The sequence below is a fragment of the Anabrus simplex genome, chromosome 1 (genome assembly GCF_040414725.1).
Source record: "Anabrus simplex isolate iqAnaSimp1 chromosome 1, ASM4041472v1, whole genome shotgun sequence".
Lineage (NCBI taxonomy): Eukaryota > Metazoa > Arthropoda > Insecta > Orthoptera > Tettigoniidae > Anabrus > Anabrus simplex.
Genome location: NC_090265.1, coordinates 225,911,795 through 225,936,416, shown reverse-complemented (window position 1 = coordinate 225,936,416; position 24,622 = coordinate 225,911,795). Strand labels below are relative to the sequence as shown.

The 24,622-nt window shown below is 38.8% G+C and overlaps 1 protein-coding gene across 4 annotated transcripts in view; it reads left to right on the top strand.

Annotated features, from left to right (window-relative positions):
• LOC136864279 (gastrula zinc finger protein XlCGF57.1) overlaps positions 1-24,622 on the top strand; it is a 231,976-nt gene that overhangs the window by 156,705 nt on the left and 50,649 nt on the right. The window contains exons 6-7 of one of the 4 annotated variants that reach the window (XR_011017793.1): positions 20,824-20,960; positions 21,316-21,354. The exons of 1 other annotated variant lie outside the window; for it this stretch is intronic. Coding sequence is in view for 2 of the 3 variants with exons in the window: in XM_067141092.2 (XP_066997193.1) it covers positions 8,981-9,017 (37 nt within the window). In the remaining variant the exon portion in view is untranslated. Of the gene's footprint in view, positions 1-8,980; positions 9,227-20,823; positions 20,961-21,315; positions 21,355-24,622 lie in introns of those variants that run through there. 2 more of the 4 variants (XM_067141102.2, XM_067141092.2) reach the window with 2 other exon arrangements.

Sequence of the window (24,622 nt, the reverse complement as noted above, 5' to 3'; positions counted from 1 at the left end):
CAGGTCCAAAGTCGAAAACCACTGGGCTCCAGATAACGTGTCCAGGGTGTCATGTATGTGAGGTAACGGGAAACAGTCCTTCTTCGTGATGTCGTTCAACTTCCGGTAATCGAAGCAGAAACAGAGTTCACCGTTCTTTTCCTTCACCAGGATGACTGGCGATAACCACGGGCTGTTCGACTCCTCGATGACTCCCCGCTGCCTCATGTCATCTATCATCTGGTCCATTTCCACCTTCTTCGCCAGGGTACCCTACGAGATGGCTGTTGGATTGGAGCGGCGTTGCCGGTGTTAATGCGATGGTACACTCTGTCCATCTTTCCGTAGTCACGTCCGGCAGTGAAGATGTCCTGAAACTCATGGATTGGTTCCTTAACCTCCCTGAGCTGTCTCGCCTCTAAATGTTCCCGGGCGCCGATATAATCTCCCGGAGCTTATCCAATCCTTCGCCTGCTTCCAGGGTCTGTGCATCTTCGTCGTCCACTGGCACGACGCACGTGACTGGTTCACAGGTCCCAAGCTCTGTCCTGCTGGGTACCCTCTGTTCCCGCGATGTCGAATTCAATATTCGTGCCGGCATGCAGCTTCGTGCCGACACGAGCGCCCTGGCCAGGTAGAGTCCTTGATCGGTGGTCCGCGAATCGGGTTCCACGAGCACGCTGTTCCCTTGTATGGGTTCCTCTAACCGTGCCGTAACCATCACCTCACTGTTGGCTGGTATCACTCCGTCGCTGGCCAACGTTAACCGCGCTACTTGAGGTTGCGTCCCTGGGCGTCGCAGCATCACCTCTTGTTTGCCGAGCCACAATACACATCGTCCCACGTCGACAGTCGCCTCGTATTTCCGTAGCGCGTCTAGGCCCAGGATGACTTCATCCGTGATGGCGGTGACGAAGGCCCAGACTCTTAGGCGTCGTTGTCCCAGCGTCAGTTGAAGTAGCGCCTCCTTCAAGACAGGGATGGTGTCTCCTGAGGCCGTTCACAGCAGATAAGGGCGATGGGGTTCCCTCTCTGGCTGTACCTCAGCGATGTTCGGCCTGGCGATGGTCAGTGCCGCCCCCGTGTCTATCGTGACTCGGCACGGCCTGTCTCCGAGCCACCCGTCAGTGATCAAGCTGTCGTCGCTGAGCTCGGTGACCACATTTAGCGTGAAACGAGGGGACGGTAGTGACGGTGCCGACGAGCCCCTCTCCTTGTTGGCCCTTACTCGTTTCCCTGATCAGGGGCCGCCTCCATACAGCAGTTCCTCCGCAGGTGGCCACGCTCACCGCAATTCTAACAGGTGATCTCGTTGGTGCGCCGGCGTCTCAGCGGCGGCATGCGTCGTTCCCCCGTAACGGCGTGGGTCTCCGGCGCGTCCTCGCTTCTCACGGCTCGTATTCTTGGTGACGATGCCGCTGTTCCCTTCACTGCCTCCATCCTCAGGGCTAACGTCAGGGCCTCTCTGAGGTCATGCTCCCCGCTGAGCATCAGCTTTTGACGGATCTTAGAGTCGTGGAGCCCATCAATGAATGTATAGGCTGCCTCCCGCTCAATGTGGTCCAGAGGCAGCCAATCCAGAGCCTTGTGGGCTAGCTGCTCCAAATCTTGCGTGAATTCTTGCAGCGTCTCATTAGCGCACTGGGTCCATTTCCTTAGCTGGACTTGGTAGGCGGCTGCCAGCTGGTGGTCACCGTACCGGCTGTCGAGCGCTCTAACGATCTCGTCGTAAGTAGCACCCGGCTGAAGTCTGTGTAGTACTTTCTCTGCTGGTCCTTGCAGTGCGGCGATTAGGTACACGGCCCTTTCCTCCGATGTCCAACCATTGTGCTCGCACATGGTCTCGAATTGGGCCCAGAAGGTCCGCCAAGATGTTGTCCCGTCGAAGCGCGGGGGTTTTACTTTCTCGGCGCTGGAGCCGCTGTCGCTGCAGGTGGCCCTAGCACGAGTCTCCATGGCTGTCACTCTCGTACACAGAGCACTTACTTCTTCTTTCAGGTCTCGAACCCCTGACTCCACAACCTGCGGTATTTCTTTGATCTGTTTTTCAACCAGTTCCTGTACGTCCTGCATAATGTCACTCTATAATTTTCTTTTGAGAGAGCACATTTCCTGTTCTAATTTACCTTGTCTACCCTTAAGTTTATTTAATTCCAGTTTCAGTTCGCTCTTGATTTCGTCCTGTTTGGATGAGAGTTCGGTGAACTTACTGAGCAGAGCCTGAAACTGTTTGCTATCCATTTTACAATTCGCTAGAAATTCCGAATTACGAAATTACTGCTGCCAGTCGATCCCGATTTTGACACCAGTTGTAACAGTTGGCGGGGTAGTAGGATCAATTAACATTAGACTGGTAGCTTCAATACTAAGATTTATTTGCTAGGCACTAAACTACACAAGACTACACACAACGTTTGCTTATAACACACATTTACACAGTTCGCGCGCTCTCTCTCCCTTCGTTTCTCACTTGTTCTCACACTACACAGTTTTACACTCACACACAAGGTCCCGCGTCGCACGGCTACATGTTCTCTCCTTCGCCGACAGTCCGCACTGTAGCACACTAGTCTGATAATCACGGCAGTTCACTTACTTCACTATACTGGCAGTCGCTCACGACTGAACCACACCAACTTCTAACTCAGTCTAACTCCCACTGACTCAGGCAGGTTGTTCCTCTCTTATATACCTGTGCTGGCCCTTCTAGAATCGTCTGGATGCTGGATGGATCCAGGAACATCGCACGATGAAACACTCCAGATTAATCGTGGAGTAATTTCCATACTCCTCTGCTACGGGACTGCGAGCGGAATTGAGTGGGGCTGGCATAGCACTTAAGCGCTGCTTGTGTTTGGCGCAGCTGAAGCATGAGAAGTGGGCCTATACGGTGTCGGACCGGGCCCACTGCCAGTTGGCATGGCGGACGCTATGACCATTAAATCAATATATATATACTGAGCTAGAGTTAATTCATCTTTTCCCTGGCTTCCATTTTCTAATACCTCACTCTCAGTCTCTTATTTAGTGTCTGTATCATAAAACTAAAAAACCAAACAGCATGGCACTACAGCCCTTGAAGGGCCTTGGCCTAACAAGCGACCGTTGCTCAGCCCGAAGGCCTGCAGATTATGAGGTGTCGTGTGGTCAGCACAACAAATCCGGCTATTATTCTTGGCTTTCTAGGCTGGGGCCGTTATCTAACCTCAGATAGCTCCTCAGTTCAGTTAAAATCACGTAGGGTGAGTGAACCTCTAACCAGCCTTCAGGTCCAGGTATAAATCCCTAACCTGGCCAGAAATTTAACCCGGGGCCTCCAGGTAAGTTTAGAATACATTTTTTATCACTATCAATGGAATAGAGATTCCATTTCCAAACCAAATTTCTTAACACTTATATTTCAATTAATTTATATTTTATGAACCAAAATGACATTCCTAGTGCAATATTTTATCACGAATTTTTAAATACTTCTTATTACAACCTTACTTAACCATGAAGCACAATTTTAAGAATGAAAGCCATATTTAAAAGAATGAATCATTGGAAGTGGCACATATTGGTCCATTGGCACCATCCGAATAGTACTCCCACTGTGATGTAATTCCCAGCGACAGAACTTCCTGAACAAGATCCAGGACACTGAATAACAGGTGTTCCAATACCATTAAAAGCAGCTTTCATCCTATGTTAGCAATTAAGGTGTCAATGTAAATTTGAGTGTTTGCATTCCATTTGGCACAAATAATTACCCTAAGCTCATGCAGTGTTTGAAGAACTTTTTGACAATAGTACCTCCAAGCTTCTTCTCACACAGGCTTGATAGGGTTAAGGTCAGGACTATAAGCTGGCCTGTCAAGAGTGATACTGGTGTCTTACAGGAATGTTGACACACATCAAGCAGCATGTGGGTATGCATTACGATGCATCAAAATTAAGTGTTTCTCTGATATGAGCGTTAAAAGGGATAACACATTCATGAAGAAACTCCTTGATATACTTAAGTGAATTCATTGCTCCATTTTCAATGAACACCAGCTCCCATGCTAGGATGAAACCTCCTCCATATAATGTTCTAGCTGAGAAGGTACAGGTCGCATAACATTGCCAAAGTCTTCTCCACACTCTCTCCCTTCCATATGGACTGAACCTTGATTCATTGGTGAAGAGCACTTTGCTCTATTATTCCTACATCCAGTTCTGATGTTCTTGAGTAAATTGCTAATGTTGGTACTGCAACTAAAGGCCGGCAAAAGATCTTCTAGAAACCAGATCTGCCCCTGTCTTCTTCTCATCCATTCACTAATTCTGACATCATGCACCTTTCTCCAGGCAATTTCTAACCTTCACATCTGTGAGATGATGATCTCTTAGCACCTGTAGATTTAAAAATTGGTTACTCTGGCTTTTATAGATCTTGGATGACTAGATCCAAGTTTTCTATGAAAGGTGCAGTGTTCCTGATGATGCCATACTGCCCCATATGTAATTGTTAGTAAGTTTCTTAGGACATTTGCAACATACCACAAGTTGTGCCCATTGTTAATTGGTGCTGCAGCTCTTGCAGCATCTTCTGGATTTAAAGTCATGCTGGATAAAACAGATCAGAGTCAAAACTGTGAATATTTCATACAGTATGAATTAGGAGTGCCAAGTACAAGGAACTGAAAATGTAAGAATATGGACAACATAGGACTGCAAAATTACTCATAGGAAGTGAACTCAGTTGGCACAGGGGAGTTGAATACGGTAATGTATTTTGTTCATTGCAAGTTTAATGCATTTGATTGAGGTAATTAAATAAATTCAGGAAAATCAATTGTGAAAGCACCAGTGTTTTTCCCCAATGATGTCTTTCCTCTCTACAAAGATTTAATATAAATAACAATTACGAGGATATATGTCATGAATAACATACTGTAATTCTTAAACACCAAATTGTAATCACTCATAAGAATCTTATATTTGTTTTGCTTGGCATTATACATTGATGAGCAGTGGAATCAGAGATACCTAGCTGGTGGAGTGTAGTGCTCCCTTTCACCTTGATGATGATGATGATGATGATGCTTGTTGTTTAAAAGGGCCTAACATCTAAGCCATCAGCTCCTAATGGTACGAAATGAGATGAAATGTAATGACAATTTAAAAGTCCAAAATCCTCCACTGACCAGAATTCAAAACATGAGGATGAAGAATGAATGGATGGGTATGAATTTAAAGTAATCAGTGGATCCGACCCACAATGCCCCACATTCCCAGAAACTAGCGTTGAACACTAGTATTACTGACTAAGGGACTGCTTCTAAAGCATAATACTGAATCGATGATGCTTGTAGGCTAATGGGGTCCAAAACAATGCCCCACATTCCCAGAAACTAGCGTTGAACACTAGTATTACTGACTAAGGGACTGCATAAAGCATAATACTGAATCGATGATGCTTGTAGTCTAATGGGGTCCAAAATCCAGGTCTTCGGTCCCTTATAATGGTACTTATTGCTACAAAAGTAGAACCATGGTATTTGTCATGTTGTGGTACTAATCAAGAGTGGTGTAGACTCGTGGTATTCCACACATTATGGTACTACTCACAGGTAATGTAAAGGCGGAAACACACTACTGTCACTTCATGTGAGTTTGCGCGTATCATGATGCTATCGAACCAGTCAAGAAAGATGTGCTATGCCTCTTCCCCACTGTTCGAAATGTAGAGTGATCACATTGCACTCATGTCACGACTGTTAACATTGGCTGATGTCATTGTGACGTAATATCTGGTGACAGCACTCTTCACACGGAGCACAATTTTCTGCTCTAACACATATCTGGCGACATGAAGTGTGAATAGAAGCAGTTTCTTTTAGCGATATGGAAGAAATGTTATTTGAATTGGTGCGGGTGCATGAGAATCTGTATGACATAGGTTCGATTAACTATAGAAATCAGCAAATATGGCACAAGGCATGGTACAAAATAGGAAAGGAATTAAAGATCACACATACTAATTTTAATAGGCATTCAGTTGTTGAAAACAGTCCACAATTGTACTTATGATTATTATCCCAATAATAATAATAATAATAAATGAAATGGCGTATGAATTTTAGTGCTGGAAGTGTCCGAGGACAAGTTCGGCTCACCAGATGCAGGTCTTTTGATTTGACGCCTGTAGGCGATCTACGCATAGTGATGAGGATGAAATATTGATGAAGGTGACACATAAACCCAGCCCCCGTGCTAGCAAAATTAACCAATGATGGTTAAAATTCCCGACTCTGTCGGGAATCGAACCCAGGACCACTTTGACCAAAGGCCATTATGCTAACCATTTAGCCACGGAGCCAGACATAATAATAATAAAGTAAATACTACACAAATTACAAATACAAATTATCCTGTTGAATTGGAGATCGGTGAATAAATATTTATTGTATGATCCATTCACTACCACAGTTCTTTTCTTCTTTGTTCAATTTATTCTTCCATGACAAACTGTTGGTAATTGCCATGGCACAGAGACTTCAAAGGAGTTGAAGTAATTTTCTCATATCTGAAAAGGCTGTGTAGGATTCCTCCGAATCAGTTGCAAATGCAGAGCGTATTTCGGTCCACAATTTCATCCTTGATGAGATTCTGTAGTTCAATTCATCTTTGTTCAGCCTGAAGTACATCTGAAATATTTCTGGATGCCCATTTAGCTCCCTCACTAAATTGTGGTATTCACCGCAAATGACTTTCATGTACCCACAGTCGTTTGCAACATACAGTACTCATGGCAACAGAAACATCACAGGCAATTAAAAGATTATCAGAATCCAATGAACTGGATGTATTATCGTTGCTTGCCATTGGACGAAGTATACTGTGATCTGTGAACGTGAGGACAATATGTTTCCTGTCTTCATGCCGCATGCAGTGACATCATCAACCTCCCCTCCACGGTGACTCAGCTCAAAGTGAGTTCACCTGAAGTGACAGTAGTGTGTTTCTGCCTTAATGCGCACATGTAACACAGACCTATGGTGTTAAATTGCAGCACCATTTACAGGCAATGCAAACCTATGGTGTTCCACACGTAAGTGTACTAATCACAGGGACTCATACTATCCTGTAGTGTTCTTCACATAGTGGGTACTAATCATAGGCAAGGCAGACCCATGGTGTCGCTCATATAATGATACTAATCACAGGTACTGTAAAACCCAGCCGGAAGCACATACTGCTGCTATTAATCACAAACCTATCGTGTACCTAACATAGTGGTACTACGCGCAAGTAAAAGTGACCCATGGTGTTCCCTGCATGATGGTACTAATTACAAGTTGTCTCATGGTTCTAATTTGAACATCCCTTGGTCACCCATTTTAGTCACCTCATGACAGGCAGGGGATACCATGGGTGTATTCTTCATCTGTGTTCCCCACCCACAAGAGGTCCTTGATGATGGCAGTGATGTGGTGTACATGAACTCTACAAGATATCTAAGGCGTTAGGAACCTATATTGACCTAGGACTACCACATAACTTCCTGTAATGCAGAGAGATTGGTTGGAGTAGGGCTCAGGGCACATAGATCCTTCTTGACAGCACTTTAGAAGTGCTCAATAGGTTTGAGGTCCAATGACCTTTGGGACTAGGCAAGAATCCTCATGTCTGTGGAGTGTTCATTGAACTTATCAGCCACGATTTGGGAGCGATGGACAGATGCATTGTCTTGCTACAGAAAAATGTTTCCAGCAGGGTGCTACAGGCAAATAAATGGGTAAACATGATCAGACAGTTCAGGTTCCTCTAACGTTTACTGGTGAGGGATATTGGCAGATATGTATGTGAACAGTCCTCATACAAGAATACTGCCATCACTGGCTGAGCTATAACCCACTGGCAAGTGGGACCATTGTCTCATGTGCACTCATACCCCGTCATTGTAGTGCACCAGCTAGTACCTCGACTTGACTCAGCTCCAAAATTTACATTATCGGAAGCCACTTGTTTTAAGTTTCAACTCAGTCAATTTACAACTGTTAGGTTTTTCAGTATGCCAGAACTAATAATGAGTAGGACATTCATAAACTACCTAAAAGTGATAACATATCGTAACAGTATTATACTTGAAGAAGAAATAACATAATTATTTTAATAAAGTTGTCTGTAATTATTCATAATTAGTTTTGGCAGACTGAAGAACCTAACAGTTATTTAAAAGTTCAAAAGTTCATTTGCCTATTTCAGTCATTGTATCTTCCAACAGAGCAGAGGTACCCTGTGGGATGGTGACCACTATAACGTATTGTGAGGATATGTTTCTGAATGGCATAGCTGCCCACACTTTGTTGTTGTCCATCATTGAATTTACAAGTGATCAACTACACCATAAGCCCGTCTATCACCTCTTACCATCTAAGGTACCCATTGGTGACCTTTGTTATGAACACATTGTACTCCATAGCAGTTGAAACTAGTGGTGGTGATATTCTCCGAATCCACGTACTCATGGAACATACTTGATGTTTTGACCTGTGGAAAGCCCAGTGCCTGAATGACTTCAGAGATGGAATGATGAATATGTCTGGCACCGATAATCTAACTGCAATCATGTGCAGAGATCTTGTGTCTTGCCCGTCTTGTGGTCAGCTCAGTATGAGGTCTTATGACATGGCAGCCACATGTTATGCAGTACTATTGCCTTTACCAGGCTGACCACAATGTAATTTTTCCAAAATGGCAGCTATCTCTAATTCAGTTGCTCATCAGTGTATTTTCTGCTCTCATAAAATAGTCCATATTATACAAGTTTTAGTTTCAAACATGCAAAACTCTAGTTTATTAGTACTGTATAGAATACAATATAGATTTTATCAAGAATGAATACAATTTCTAAAGTAAGACAACAGTGTGTAAATTATAAATAAACAAAATGTCTCAGATTATGTTCCACAAATACATATGGGGTACAATTCATCCCAGTCCGACTTTAATAACATGTTCTCTTGAACAGCAGTGTGGGAACTGGCTTATCTTCTGTGCGTGTGTGAAGAAGGTGAAGATAGGAAGGAACTGAGAAGCTGAGAGCAACAAGAAGATATTTACACCTTTAAGAACAGATATTTAATTGTCTGGGATAGATTTCCCAATATGTCTTTTGAGTGTTAACGAAAAATATTTTAAAAAATTATATTTCAGATATCCAGATAATTTTTGTGTGTCTTTTGTCATTTTTGTACTGTACTAAAATATTTTAAAAGAAAATATATTTGAATTAAAAATGATGTTTTCTAACACTAATTTAAAAAAATGATATCTGATGCTCTCCAGGAAACCATACTGTACCGTAAGTTGGAAAATCTAATATTTAGTTTATTTTATATTTTGATAGTAGGGAAATTTTCAATCATTTTTGTGCAAACCAAAAGTCTCTAGCTTAAAAGTGGTCACTTTATGTAACTTCGAAGTTGTAAGGCAGAACTTTTTGAATTTGGAGAAAATTAATTGGAAAATGGGGCATAGTATTGTGATCAATTCTTGAAGATTTAAGAATATCTAACTGTTTTACTGAATAAAGGAATATCAGTATTGCATATTAAAATAATTTTCATAAATATTTAGGAGCTTTATTTTCTGGATATTTAATTTGTTAACTTGTTCAACAATGTTTTCAAAAAATGAAACAGGAAATTTTAGCCTTGCAGCACTCATATGCACAGAAGTTCTGCCTTAAGATGTACAAAGAAATTTAGGACACAATTTTTTTTTTTTTTTTTTTTTTTGCTAGTTGCTAGTTGCTTTACGTCGCACCGACACAGATAGGTCTTGTGGCGACGATGGGACAGGGAAGGGCTAGGAGTGGGAAGGAAGTGGCCGTGGCCTTAATTAAGGTACAGCCCTAGCATTTGCCTGGTGTGAAAATGGGAAACCACGGAAAACCATTTTCAGGGCTGCCGACTGTGGAGTACGAACCTATTATCTCCCGAATACTGGATACTGGCCGCACTTAAGCGACTACAGCTATCAAGCTCGGTAATATAATAATAATAATAATAATAATAATAATAATAATAATAACAACAATAATATTTTGGATATTTAAAAAAAATGTTTCTGAATCTATACACAGTCAGTATCCAATTAAGGATTTTCATTACTAATCTATCTTGTATCCTGTAGTAACAACTGGAATATTCTTAATCAGGTATGCCTTTTGCTTTAGGGCATAGAGTCCTTCTTGCTACTTGGCCCAGGTTCAGTGGTCCTAATATTGCCTGGCCATGGACACAACAAAACCCACGGTTCTGCTGTGCAGTACTCTCAAATGTTGTCGAACAGATATGTTGTCCTTTGTGCAGTCATGCTTTTTATTTCCTACTTCGTAAGTAGGTTCTAAAGGACATTATCACCCGCATAGATCTTACGTCTGTGAAACTACTTAACCTATTTAGTCATGGTGTATCAAAAATGCACTACAAGAGACTCAGAAAATGATTGTCAAAGGAAGGTGTAGTGACTAAGATTCATAGAAACACATGTTGTACCCAGTCAGTAGAGACATGCTTGCTTGAAGAAACACACATTGTGGTGAGTTTCATAAGAAATTATGCAATTCAAAATTATTTCTTCCAGACAAACAGGCTTTCTACAGAATGACTAATAAGCTTCTGCCTTCTTTATATTCAAAGGTTAATAAAGTGCACGACAGCTGCGAAGAGTGTTCCAAACAAAAAGAAATGTGTCCAGTCTCATTGAAAAGATTTTATTTCTTACGGAAAACACTTTGTCCTGATAATACCAAAGCCAATGACTGATCTATATGGGAAATGCCAAATCCACTATACTACCATTAGAATTCATACCTTAAATGCACTTCTAGTATGTTGTCTATCCTTCCTCACTTTGTTTTATTGAAATGGCTGATGGACCAATTGAACAAATGGAATGCATCTGTCCAAGAATGACAAGATCCAGTGGATTTGAGTTTTCATAATAATCAAGACACTTATTTTCTTCGCATAGTTGCTTGTATTCATTTTGTCGTTTTTTTTTCAATTGGGTATACCTTAGACTTGAGCTGGAACTTGAAGAATGGTGAATAGTGTCAGAAATAAGAGGTGCACAATTCACAATGTCATTTGTTTTTACAAGAGGCCTGTGCTGCAGGCTCAAGTTTGTGACAGTCCCGTAGCTGATTCATTCTGCGGATGTACTTTTGACTTTGTTTTAGTTTTCCATATTCATGTGGCAGCTATAAGTATCAAATTTGGCACACATATAGCCGTTGGATATGCCAATATGCCTGCCAAATTTCATGATTCTATCTTTCCTAAAAAAGGTTCCAGTTAATGAAATAGTGTGTGGAAAAGGTACAAAATTTCCTTAAAATAAAAAATAAAAAATGCACCGGGCGAGTTGGCCGTGCGCGTAGAGGCGCGCGGCTGTGAGCTTGCATCCGGGAGATAGTAGGTTCGAACCCCACTATCGGCAGCCCTGAAGATGGTTTTCCGTGGTTTCCCATTTTCACGCCAGGCAAATGCTGGGGCTGTACCTTAATTAAGGCCACGGCCGCTTCCTTCCAACTCCTAGGCCTTTCCTATCCCATCGTCGCCATAAGACCTATCTGTGTCGGTGCGACGTAAAGCCCCTAGCAAAAAAAAAATGCAGCTGTATCTAAGATATTAGCAATAGAGGTACTACTAAAAATCGTAGTACCAATCTTGTAGTTCTCTCCAAATCAGGTGACGATTGTGCAAACTGTTTGGTGATATGACAAAGTTTAGTCAAAAAACCTCTGAAGAACAGCCTCTACCCTTTGTAAAATTGCGTCTGCATATTGATATTTTTTATTTCATTTCATTTGATCTTTTTGAAATTTTTCGTCGGTTACAGGTTGAAAGGAATAAGTTAGGAATTTTTTATCTCGGTTACTGGCTATAAGCTATCAGCACGCCAAATTTTGAGTTTGTAGCTCATTTGGAAGTGAGTAAACAACATTGATGTCGGTCGATGAGTTAGTCATGTGGCTTTATATGGTTTAGGTATCAAGTGCAGATCTTCCTTTGGAGGTTTATTGTAGCTAAGGGGTCTTATTGTCAAATGGATTGCACCCACACAAAATGATTTCAAAAGGTCTACAGTTTTAGTTCTGTGACATTTTGTCATATCTCCTTTGGTTTTACCTTAGATAGAACTTGATTTTGAGATCTAGGGCAAATTTTTACTTCTTTCATAAGTTCTTAAATTATTTCCCCCACATAATGGCCAGTTGCGGTATTCAAACTTGATAGGCCAATTGAAGATCAGACAATCCACAATTTTGGTCCTGTGATGTTTTATCATATCTTCATTTGGTATACCTTTCTAACCGTTCACCACCCTCTAGGACCCCGGTACGACCTAGGGATGATGAGGTCAATAACCTTACCCACCAGGGTGAGAGTAGAAGAGAGAGGAAAAAGGACAGAGAGAGAGAGGAAGAGAGAGAGAGAGAGAGAGAGAGAGATAGAGACCCTGGTGAGAAGGTTGCTAGCGTGTCCGCCCCCAAAATGGGAGTTATAGCGAACACGAGGGAGAATGATGGGCACAAGAAAAACGACAACAAAGGTCCAAGCACAATAAAAAAACAAGAAACCATAGAAAAAAAACAAAGGATGAAGTAACCACACTTACCGGAAGCAGCGGAGGAAGACGACTTAAGGCCGTGGAAGTTAATGCACAAGAAATCGGTGACAGTGCTCCACCGAACGTGGCGAATGAAAACCAGCACTTGAATGAAGTTAAAGAATTTTAATTGAAGGGCAAATTGGAGGTAACAAACCAAATCATTAAGTTGATAAAACCTATGTTTATTTTAGAAAAGTAAAACCAAAATCAGTAATTAAATTCAACATAAGGTTGAAAAGTGGAAAAGTAAATAACAATTAATAAAATAAATCCGAATATACCCAGGTATAGTTTAAAAGAAAAATTAATTCATTAGTAATTAACAATTAAAGTAAATAAATACTCTTTAACAGATAATAAATTGAAATTATTATGAAAACAACAAAGGAAAGAAAAGGATGACCTCTGTACCTAATAAAAATGTGATCGATCACGGATAGTTAATTAATTAAAAATACCATACTCAGTTAACAAGGTTTTCAATAAAATGGATCTTCAACGCGGCCGCTTCTCATGATTACCAAAATTAAAAACGTTCAGTTTCCAGGACATATAGAATTTTACGTAAAAATACACCACCACCCGGGGCAAGAAAATGGTAACACAACTTTAAAGGGTGGTCAAGAATATTAATTAACATTTAAAACAGTAAACGATACACTCAACTCGGAAATATATAATTCAAGATCCACACAGGCTCCATGCGCCAGACATCCCGACAACAATACACCCACAAAACCGTTGCCAAGGTAACCACAAAATAAAAGCAACGCCTCCAAAAAACAAGGAGGAAAACAGGCTAGAGAAAATATTAATTCACCAAAAACCCCAGAAGGGGGAGGGGAGAAGGAAACATACCAAACGGATTGGAAAACAAAACACAGGAAAGCAAACAGAAAGCCGAAGAAAGTAAAGCCCGCTACCTTGGAGACTGTACCTTGGTTCACAAGGAAAGTTACAATTTAAAGTGCCAAAAAGAACTCATTTAAATTTTAAATTAAAAATCCCAATTCGGTTCACTGTGAACCTTCCACATTACTGTGATTAGTTGCCGAAACTGTTTTTCAGATGTTCACAACTGCACACGCCAAATAGGTGCCAATTTAACGACGAAGTTCAAATCATTATTATTATTATTATTATTATTCCTGAAATCTTCGAAAATATCAAAATCCTCTTCTGGACGACCCTTAGAATGTTTCAAACACTGGTACATACCTTTGGTGGTGAAGAAATGAGAGGAATTTAAACCTGACCATTGTTAACGGAGAATGCAGTCACGCGCCCAGCAACCAGACCTTGTTGGCAAGTATCCAGACGAAATATAGATCCAAAAATATGATCAGAGGAAATGGCAGGAGGTCTCCAACTAGTTCCATGGGGGAAAATCCCCGTTAACGCAGTAATTACGGAGGTTTTCTGGTAATCCACCACTCCATGGCGCAGCACACAATTACACACGCGCTCATCATGGCTGACCCAAGCGAACTGGCTCTCGCGTCAGACGCGAGGAGGAAGCAAGTCTCTTGGTAACCGGCGGGCGCATGCGCAGTACGCGCAACCACACGGAGCCAGGACAATGGCGCGCAGCATACATTAGCTTAAAACCGGTATATGGCGAGCAGCCGATTGACACAGAAATTCCAGGGCACAAGGCCAGTCCAAAAGGTTATAAAGGGGAGGCACACCCAATTTAATATTGTCTCACCTTAGATTGAGCTGGAAACTTAGATTTAGTGTAATTTTACTACTTTTTTCACACACTCTTTTAGTTTTCCAAGTTTACGTGGCAGTTATAATCATCAAATTTGCTGTATATGGCCAATGGATGTGTTGGTATGCCTGCCAAATTTGATGATTCTAACTATCCTATAAGGGTCTAAACACTGAAATAATGTATGGGAAATGTACAAATTTTACCTAAAATTAAAAAATGTAATCTACATAAGATATAACAAATAGAGATAAGATTAAAGTCATAGGACCAATCTTGTAGATCTCTCCAAATCAGATTGTGATTGTGCAGTCTGTTTGGTGATATGACTTACAATTTAGCCACAAAAAAACCTCCAAAGAAAAGTCTGCACAATCTTGAAATTTGAGTCTGCATTTTCATATTTTTTGGGGGAGTAAAATATAAAATATTTGAATGTTTTTGAATTTTTCCATAGTTACAGGTTAAAAGTTATAAGTGTGCCAAATTTCAATTTTTCTAACTCATCTGAAGGATTGCATTCACCACTTTGAATTTCTAGGGGTAAAAAAATAAACAATCGTATGTTTTTGAATTTTTCCCTCAGTTACTGGCTCAAAGCTATCAGTATGCCAAATTTCAGGTATCTAGCTCAGTTGGAAGTGGATAAACATTAATGTCAGTCAGTGAGTTAGCTATGTGACTTTATATTATATATATAAATATATTTGAATGGAGATGAAATGGTTTTATTTGAAGGAACTGAAATATCTCACTTGACTGAAAGTAAGCAAGCTGAACACTCTACTAACACAAGGCATGTAAGATCAAAATTCAGAAAGATAAGACGATGGATCACAACTGCAATCCTAACTTCCATTATAATAAGGGACAAATTACACCAGACAATTATAAAACACAAGATGAGGTCCTCAAATAATGACAAGATCACAAATACTATTAAGAAACATAAAACATACCAAAACTAGATAATCAGACTCATTAAAGTAGCAAAGGAGAAGTACTATTCAAATAAAATTAAGTCAGGCTCAAACAATTCGAAAATCCTATGGAAATGCATAAATGATATAACATGTAGGAAGGAGAAAAGATATTCAGATATAGACAGCATAAATCTTACAGACTCACAAAAAACAACCCAACCAACTACCATTGCAGACAAATTTGTAGATTATTTCAGTGGTATAGGTTTAGAACTTGCTGAAAAAATAATCAATACCAGCAAAGAATTTAATGACATATGTACATATGGCATTCATGCAATACTTCAACCACAATCAGTCTTTCTTCTTCCCATAACAGAAACAGAAATAATGAATCACATAGCTGCACTAGAAGATAACTCAGCCAATGGCTATGACAATATCTCAAGTAAAACACTTAAAACAATTAGTTCACATTTTCTGCAGCCTCTGCATTATATTTTTAATTTATCACTAATGAAAGGCCAATTTCCAGATCCATTCAAAATTGCTATCATATTCCCAATCCATAAATCAGGCGATAAGAGAGAGTTAAACAATTATCGCCCAATTTCTCTCACACCCCACCTTTCAAAATTACTAGAGAAATGCATTAAAACCAGATTACTTAATTACCTGAATAAGTATAACATATTGTCTCCAAATCAGTTTGGTTTTAGACCAAACGTTAGCGCTCAAGATGCAATATTCTTAAGTTATTATTTGTATAAAACCATTGATAGCTCCAAAAGGACTATTTCTATATTTTTGGATTCAACAAAGGCATTTGATACCGTAGACCACAATATACTCCTTAAAAAACTTGAAAAAGTAGACATTTGTGGAATTCCTCAAAATCTAATTAAAAACTTTCTAACAGAATACAGAAGGTAAGAATCAAGGATACCCTAAGTAAAAGTGCTCAAGTAAAAATTGGAGTACCCCAAGGAACAGGACCAATTCTTTTTCTGTTATATATCAATGATCTGTGTGAGGTAAACTGTAATGCAAAAATTAACTCATATGCTGATGACAGTAGTCACAGTCATGGGTGAAACTTGGGAGGACACCATCAACAGAGCTTAAGAAATCCTAATCATAATTCAGAAATGGCTAAACAACCACCTACTTACTTTAAATGGAAATTAAACAAAATTATTCTCCTTCTCGCATAATAAAACAATGGAACCCTCAGACAACCTAACACTAAGACTCCACACACCAATTTGCAAAAATACCGAAAGCTGCAACTGTTATACTTTACAGAAATCAATAAATGTTTCATACTTAGGGATAATTATAGACATTTATCTGAAATGGAATTTTCATGCATCAAATTGATTGTTAAACTTCAGAAACGTATTTATATATTTTACAGAATTAGAAATGTTATTTCAATAAAAGTCTTGAAGTCTGTATACTTTGCCTTAGTTCAATCACAACTACAATATGGAATTAACAGTTGGGGTGGAATACTTGATTCACACTTGGCTCAGGTAAATACATGCCAGACCTACTACTGAAAGTGATGTACAAAAAGCCACTGATGTTTCCAACATATGAACTGTTCCAGCAAAGCATGATACTTAACATATGGCAAGTATTTGTGGAGTCAGTGACCCTATACATGCATAAAAATTTAAAGCTCTTCTACAAAGAACACAAGTCAAAAATTTGTACTAGGCTGCAAGACAGAACTGGAATATGTATACCACGCCGGAACACTTTACTTGGACAAAGAAATCTAAGTTGTCTAGGGCCACGGATATACAATGCATTACATGTGAATGTGATCAGTGGCAACCAGAAAACCCTGAAGAAAAGGCTATTCACATGGCTCATTAACAATTATTATAAAGTAGATCAACTTATAAATTTCCATTATAATGTTAGAATCAACTAGCACACTATTCCTCTCTACTAAGAAACCAACCTTCTCCTTAACCCAGCTTCCTGTTTATTACACCAAATGCAGATAAACAGTTCATAAAATTACTGTAGTACAATATCACCAAAATTAAAATGGAGTACTGGTAAATGATATTCACTAGATACCATGATGTACATAATCTAGCTATTGTATTTTTGAAGCCCACACACAAGTTGACCTTATGTGGGATTCACACTGTATCTTTTACTACCTGTGTATGTATGTGTAAGGTATTGATCGTGAATAAAAATGTTTTAAAAAATGTAACTAACCAAATTTTTGCCATGCGATCAACAGATTTATATAGAACAGGGATTCATGTCACAGCTGGTTTGATGAAAGACCAGTGAAAACTTCATCTAGCTCAGGCCTCGGCCTCTTGACACAGAAGAGGCTGAAATAAAAGGTACCGGTACTGTTATATATTAACCTTTTGAGATAATATATTATTTGAATAATTTCTCTTTATACAACATGGAGACATACTGAATCTTGAAGGAAATTATCTCAATGAAATTGATTTTGCAGTTAGCAATACTAACACACCAGAAATATTGAATAGAAATTGCCATTGATGGCAGATTACAAGTATGGAACAGAAGGTTTCTTAGGCTCTTATATTCACATCACGCATTTTCATCACATTAGCAAAAGACAGGTATAATAAAATATTCAAGGAAAGTGCTGTATCCTTCAGACATTGATCAACAAATTTCCAGTTTCTTGGACAAGATAGTCATCATTGGTTATAAACCAATTTGTGAGTCCCTGTTCAGAAAAACCTACTTAAAATAGATATGAAAATATGTAGTAAATTTTAGCAAACATGTCTCCAGTACAACCAAATAGGTTATGTTAAGTAAATCAAAACTATCAGTTCAGGATATTCTTGTTGCCTAAAATTAACCTTCTGAGTGCACATCATGGTTATCTTTATGTTTAAAGGACTAGTCTTCACATAGGTTAGTTGAATTATTCAGACTCGACAGTGACATTTTAGACTATCACTTACAGAATCTTTTTGTGTATATGAACTATGCACTTTAAAACAGCATATTAGGAAAGAGAATAAAGCAATTTCAACTGAGTTTTTTCTGGGGGGAAGATGCTGAATATGTATGATTCTCGAGAGTCTCGTGAGACGTGTCTCATCAGCAAGATGTTGTGAGAAATTATCGTGTTTCTTTGGGTGGAGATAAGCATTAAATCGTTAAATATGAAAAACTAGACTCACAGCTCATTAGATAAAACTATTCAGGTTTCGATCACATTACAATAGGTACATTCTTCTGAAGAGGGAATTATTCTTGCTCGAGAATCTTGAGGCTGACAGCTATAATCTCCTAACACTTCTCAAGCCCAAGTGAACAGTGTTGCGATATCTATTGTGCCGGAATTGGCCATACATAAAGTATTTCTTAACTAATATTCACCATAAAGAACTGGTAAAGTACTGGCTTGTGTATTTTTCGAGTGGTCGAAGAAATTTAAGTCTCACAGGAGCAAGTAGTCCACCCGCACAACGCTGCTTGCGTCATCGCCTAGCCAAGGGCTTGCCAAGGACAGGTTACATCAAACATTCTCGAAACATCCATTCAAGATTTTTTCTAAATCCTGAACGAATTGAGATATCAATTTTGAAACAACGGCATCTTATAGTACACATATCAAATGTCTCCTCATGTTAAATTATCTAAACTCGATCCAGGGATTATGGAGATATTCAAGGTTTTGTAAAACGTGACGTCATGGCCATTTCTAAGGCTCTATAAGATGGGTATGCTTACCCGCCATTTTGGTTCATACATGCGCAATGTACCAAGTGATCAAACATTAGTTTCTCCTACGAGCGCTCGCTTCATCACATTGAACGTATCGCTATAATCACCACGTGTATGGACAGAATAGTGCTATATTTGTGTGTATATTTATTTCATTATGGTGGGTTGTTCTGCACCTAATTGTAGTAATGTCTCTAGTGCGGGATACAGGTTGTTTAAATTCCCTTGTGAAAATTCTAGGAGAGCAATCTGGCTTCAAAACTGTAGACGTGACAGGTGGAAACCAACATCAACTTCGAGGATTTGTGAGGTAAGTTATTTCACATTAAACATTGGGTTAGAAGTACTGTACCTTTTTAATGATTAATGCTGAGAGTTATTTATTTTTTTAGTGCTATAGCTTGCCTCTCTGTTATCGGTATTCTTTTCAAGTATGCACAGTACAAGCAATTATCATTTCTTATGCATGGACATTCTGATACAGCTTTGGTCTGATCAAGAAGGGCAGACTACCGACAATAGCCGCATAGATTTAGTAGAAAGGCTGTCTGTATGAGAATAATGTCTGATCATAAAATACTAAAACTTCCTCGTAATATGCCTAATTCAGAATAAAAGTATATTAGGCCTATATGCTGATGAATAGCATACTTAGAAAGGTCATACTTCTGTCCACCCAAGTAAAGATTTGAAATTTTACTTACCGTTTAAGCAATATTCCATTAAAATAATGTCTATGCATACCTTACCACTATGATATTTTAAATATTGTCTCAATAATCATAAGCCCTTAATAGTTTTGATGTGGAGGTAGGTAAGGTGTAAATGTTTGAGGATTTTGTTTTGTTAATAAATAGGCCTACACTTAAGATTTTGAGGTACCTGTGTAACATGATTGCAAATTTTAATCAGGGCTAGGAAATAAAAACTGGTACCTACTTCAAATCAGTTACAAAATTGTAGGTACCAGTTCAACAATAATGTCAACAGATATGAGTACCATTTTAGGTATGTGCATATATTTGCAAAAATGAGACATTTTGAGCATTTTAAAATGCTTTACTGTAAGGTTCATCTCTGTAATGATGGGCATCAGTTATTATAAAACTATCATAGAATGGTACCTATTCTAAGCAGAGAAGGGGAAACACTGTATCTCCCTGCTTAGTTGTATTCATCTATCTAGCAGAAATGTCTGATATGAAATGACCACAGTACTAGGACTCATGACATTGTCAAACGGACATAGAACGGTAGGTCTATTGCCATGTTTCTGCTTAAAATATTGAAATTCATGGTTTCAGAACAAGAACATGAGTCGTGTGATGGAAAAACTATTGTAAGTTGGTTCATGACATTTTGTAGTACTTTACCTGATTCAATTGAGGTTCCAGTATTATTTACAAATGAGTCCAAATTAATCTTTCATTGCAGTAGACACATCAATTCATTGTAGCAATGATGGTAATAAATTTATTCATAAAGGTGAATTTTCTTTACCAGGTTCAGAGTGAACATGATAATGCAGAACATGGTAAAAAAAAATACAGAAAACAATGAATTTCTCTACTTTCCCTCTTAAAATGAAATATTGGATAGGTCTGTTTATAGTGGATGTACTGGTGCACTAGTAGGTACAATAACTAGGTGAACATTATTTGCATTGATTCATAATGTGTAAATCCACAGATATAAAAACTTGTACTATCTTGTATGAGAGATGCTAACTTGAAGTGCAGGGCAAGCTTCCTTCACTTGGGGATCAAGATTCATAATCTTCATGTGCAATGTTTTCCATTTTAGGTACACTTTGAGAAAATCAGTGGGAACATAAGAGAGCAGATGGTTGGAAAAAACTGAAGCCCAATGCAATTCCTACATTGTTTAATGTCCCAAATCCCCCCAGAAGACTTTTATCTGCCAGAAAGTCTCAGTATAAGGTATGTATAATAATATTTATTCTTCCTCAAATGACTGAGGTTGCCAAACTGACAAAGAATACCATAAAATATAAATTTTGTTCAGAGTACAGAGTAAAAAACAATCATTCTATTGATAATGTACAGAAAACGAAGAAGCAGCAAATAAATTACTTTCAATATTTTAGCACAGATATATTGTTAATATTATTAATTATAAATATAAATGTGTAATTTTTCTGATTGCCTAAAATGAGCCAGTCTTCAATTTTTCTTACAAAAGGAATGCCTAGTGGAAGGAAGATATGTGAGATCACTTTTAGTTCAGATCCATTATGTGCTTCCTTGTAATAATAACATTTGTATTCTCTTCCAGAAGACTTCACAAGATGAAAATAAGCATTCAGAAGAGAATGTTTCTGAACAACAGCTTCAGAATGAAGAAGGCTGTTCATCAAATAGTGAAGCCTTTGGACTTTCTACTAGTTCTACAATAGCAGAGTTGCAGGAAGAAATCAACTCATTAAGAAGTGAACTTCACAAGAAAAATGCATTAATGAAGATGTATTAGACAGAGTGTGTACTCTCTCCATTGATGAAATGGAAATAAGTAAGTCAATTTATTTTAATAAGCATGAGTATTTATTTTGTGGAAATATTACTCTTGGTGATACTGAGTCTTTAGGTAACCACATTACTCTTGTTCTAATCAGAGGTGTAAAAAGTGCTTGGAAATATGTTATAGCATGTGAAGCAACAGGCCCTTCAACCAAAGGTGTTTTACAAAAACAACTTATTGAAAGATGTATTCATTTTTCAGAGCTGTGTGGCCTTCGTGTTATCTCTATCTCTTCAGATATGGGTAGCAACAACAGAGCTATGTGGGCTGCTTTTGGTGTAGAGGTGACACGAAATGAAAGTTGAAGGAATGTCAAGTTCAGTATTAATAATAATGACATTTATGTAGTACCAGACATTTGCCATCTCCTTAAAAACTTGAAAAGTGCAGTTTTAAATACATGTCTTCATCTCTCTGTCACTTGTAGGAAATGAAGGGCTTCCGAATAGCGTTGTGTCTGGAAAATGTATTGTACAGCTATGGCACTTGGAAATTAATAAGAACAAGGAATTGAGATTACTTCATCATTTGCAGAGAGCTGATGTGGAGCCAAGTCATTTTAGTAAAATGAATGTTGGCTCAGCTGTTCACTTCTTTTCAGTAAAGACAGCAGCAGCACTGGAGTTGGCTGTAACGTTAAAAATGTTGTCCCCTGCAGCATTAACTATAGCATACTTTTGTCGGTTAATTGCACAGTGGTTTTCAATGTGTTCATCGAAAGTTGCAAAGGCAGGTGTGACTGGTAAAAACAAAAATGTAAAATTTCAATTCCTTAGTCAATTTGTAGAGATCTTTCAAAATATTTCAATAAGTAATGGCTGGAAACCTCTGAATACAGGAATGATTATGTCAACATTGTCATTGTGTTCAATTTCAGAGCAACTTCTAAATGAAGGATATAAATTTGTGCTACTGCACAGGTTTACTCAAGATGCTGTTGAAAATATTTTTCTCACAAGTTAGGAGAAAAGCTGGTTCTTGGCCCTCTGCACTACAGTGCCTCAAAGCATTGAAACTTATAACAGTTTCCCAATTTATCTCAGATGTAAAGAGATCTTCCTATTTTAGTGACAGTGATTCATTCTTAATTGATCATATACCACAAAATATTCCATCTGCACCAATTTCTGCCTCAGTTCCTATACCACCTATGCCCTCTTTCATTGACAGTAGGCCTACTGCATTTTCTTCTGAAACTACAGTATTTAATTCTACTTCCTCAGACATCACTTCAACTTCTGCCTTTAATTTGCATCCCATTGATGTCACTGCACTAACTTCAACTTCTGTTGATCAGTATCGCACTCCCATTGACATTGTTGAACCCATTTCTCCTTCTGTTATTGATCTGCATTATGCCTCCACTACCTCTGCTACACCTTCTACTTCAATTGCTGATTTAAACCTGCATCCAACTGCCACTGACATTACTACACCCCTTAATATAGTCACTGTGGATCATTCAATATTCAGTTTTGCCCCCAAAGTCCAGCAACAAGAGTTCAGTATCCAAACTCCTCAGTTACAATATTTGTCAAAACTAACTTCATATGACGGAAATAATTTGTTCAACATCGGTGGCAGTACAACAAATGCATTACTGAAAACCAAGATCTGTGGTATACGCAGACAGTTTTTGAACTATGAGCTTTCTGACTCAAGCTCTGAAACATTAGTAAATTTTTTAAATTTGGGTGGTCTAAAGAAACCAAATTGTGAAGTTATGGATTTAAATTGTCACTGTCAGGTTTCCTATAGAGACTATAAGCATTATATAACGCAAAATGGTGCAAATCTTGTAATAGAGAATATTTTGAGTGATAAATGTACCATTACATGTTTTCTAATGTGTTGTAATTTAAAAGAAAAAATTGTTAGACATTTCTTCAAAATTCGATCCTATGCTGTTGTGGACTTTAACAAGAATGTACGGAAACGAGGTAAAATATATGGGACTGCTTCGGAAAAGAAGAGAAAAATGTAAACAAGGAATGTTATTGTTTTGTAAATACTGTAATAAAAGGAGACAGTAAATTTGTAAAATATTACTTAAATTTCATATTTTTTTAAAAATGTGCTGCCTGAGCAAGTTAACCAATGTTGCAACCCTTTGAAATTTAACAAGGTGAGTTGTGTTAAGAAATCATAATACTTCTCCTCAAACTAGAGGAATCTCTGTAAAAAAAAGAAAAAAAATGCTACTGTTCACTTTGCCTAAGTAAAAAAATTCAATATTCTCCACAGCTCATGAGTCACTCCCCTTACAAGTCACTGGTAACTGATTATCAGTGCAATACTTCAGGCTGGGAGAGAAGATTCAGCTATAGAAGTAGTTACTCTATTCCTGTTTTCTTCCTGAATGTAATTTATAATAATATTTGTTTCATGAATGTTCAGTTGAATAAACTAAAATCCTCTGTTAATTACAATTGCATAAGCTGATGAGATGCATAACATTCACTAAAAATTTTTATTTTGCACATAGAATGTCCTTTTTTAAATACTGGTAAATAAGAAAAGGGGTCCGCCTCTGTGGTGTAGTGGTTAGTGTAATTAGCTGCCAACCCCGGAGGTCCGGGTTCGATTCCCGGCTCTGACACGAAATTTGAAAAGTGGTACGAGGGCTGGAACGGGGGCAACTCAGCCTCGGGAGGTCAACTGAGTAGAGGTGGGTTCGATTCCCACCTCAGCCATCCTGGAAGTGGTTTTCCTTGGTTTCCCACTTCTCCTCCAGGCAAATGCCGGGATGGTACCTAACTTAAGGCTACGGCCGCTTCCTTCCCTCCTACTTGTCTATCCCTTCCAATCTTCCCATACCCTCGCAAGGCCCCTGTTCAGCGTAGCAGGTGAGGCCGCCTGGGCGAGGTACTGATCATCCTCCCCAGTTGTATCCCCCGACCCAAAGTCTGAAGCTCCAGGACACTGCCCTTGAGGCGGTAGAGGTGGCATCCCTCGCTGAGTCCGAGGGAAAAACCAACCCTGGAGGGTAAACAGATTAAGTAATTAAGAAAAGGGACTAAATTTTAGAAGAAAGAAATAAGCCTAAAAATTCCCAGTTACTTGA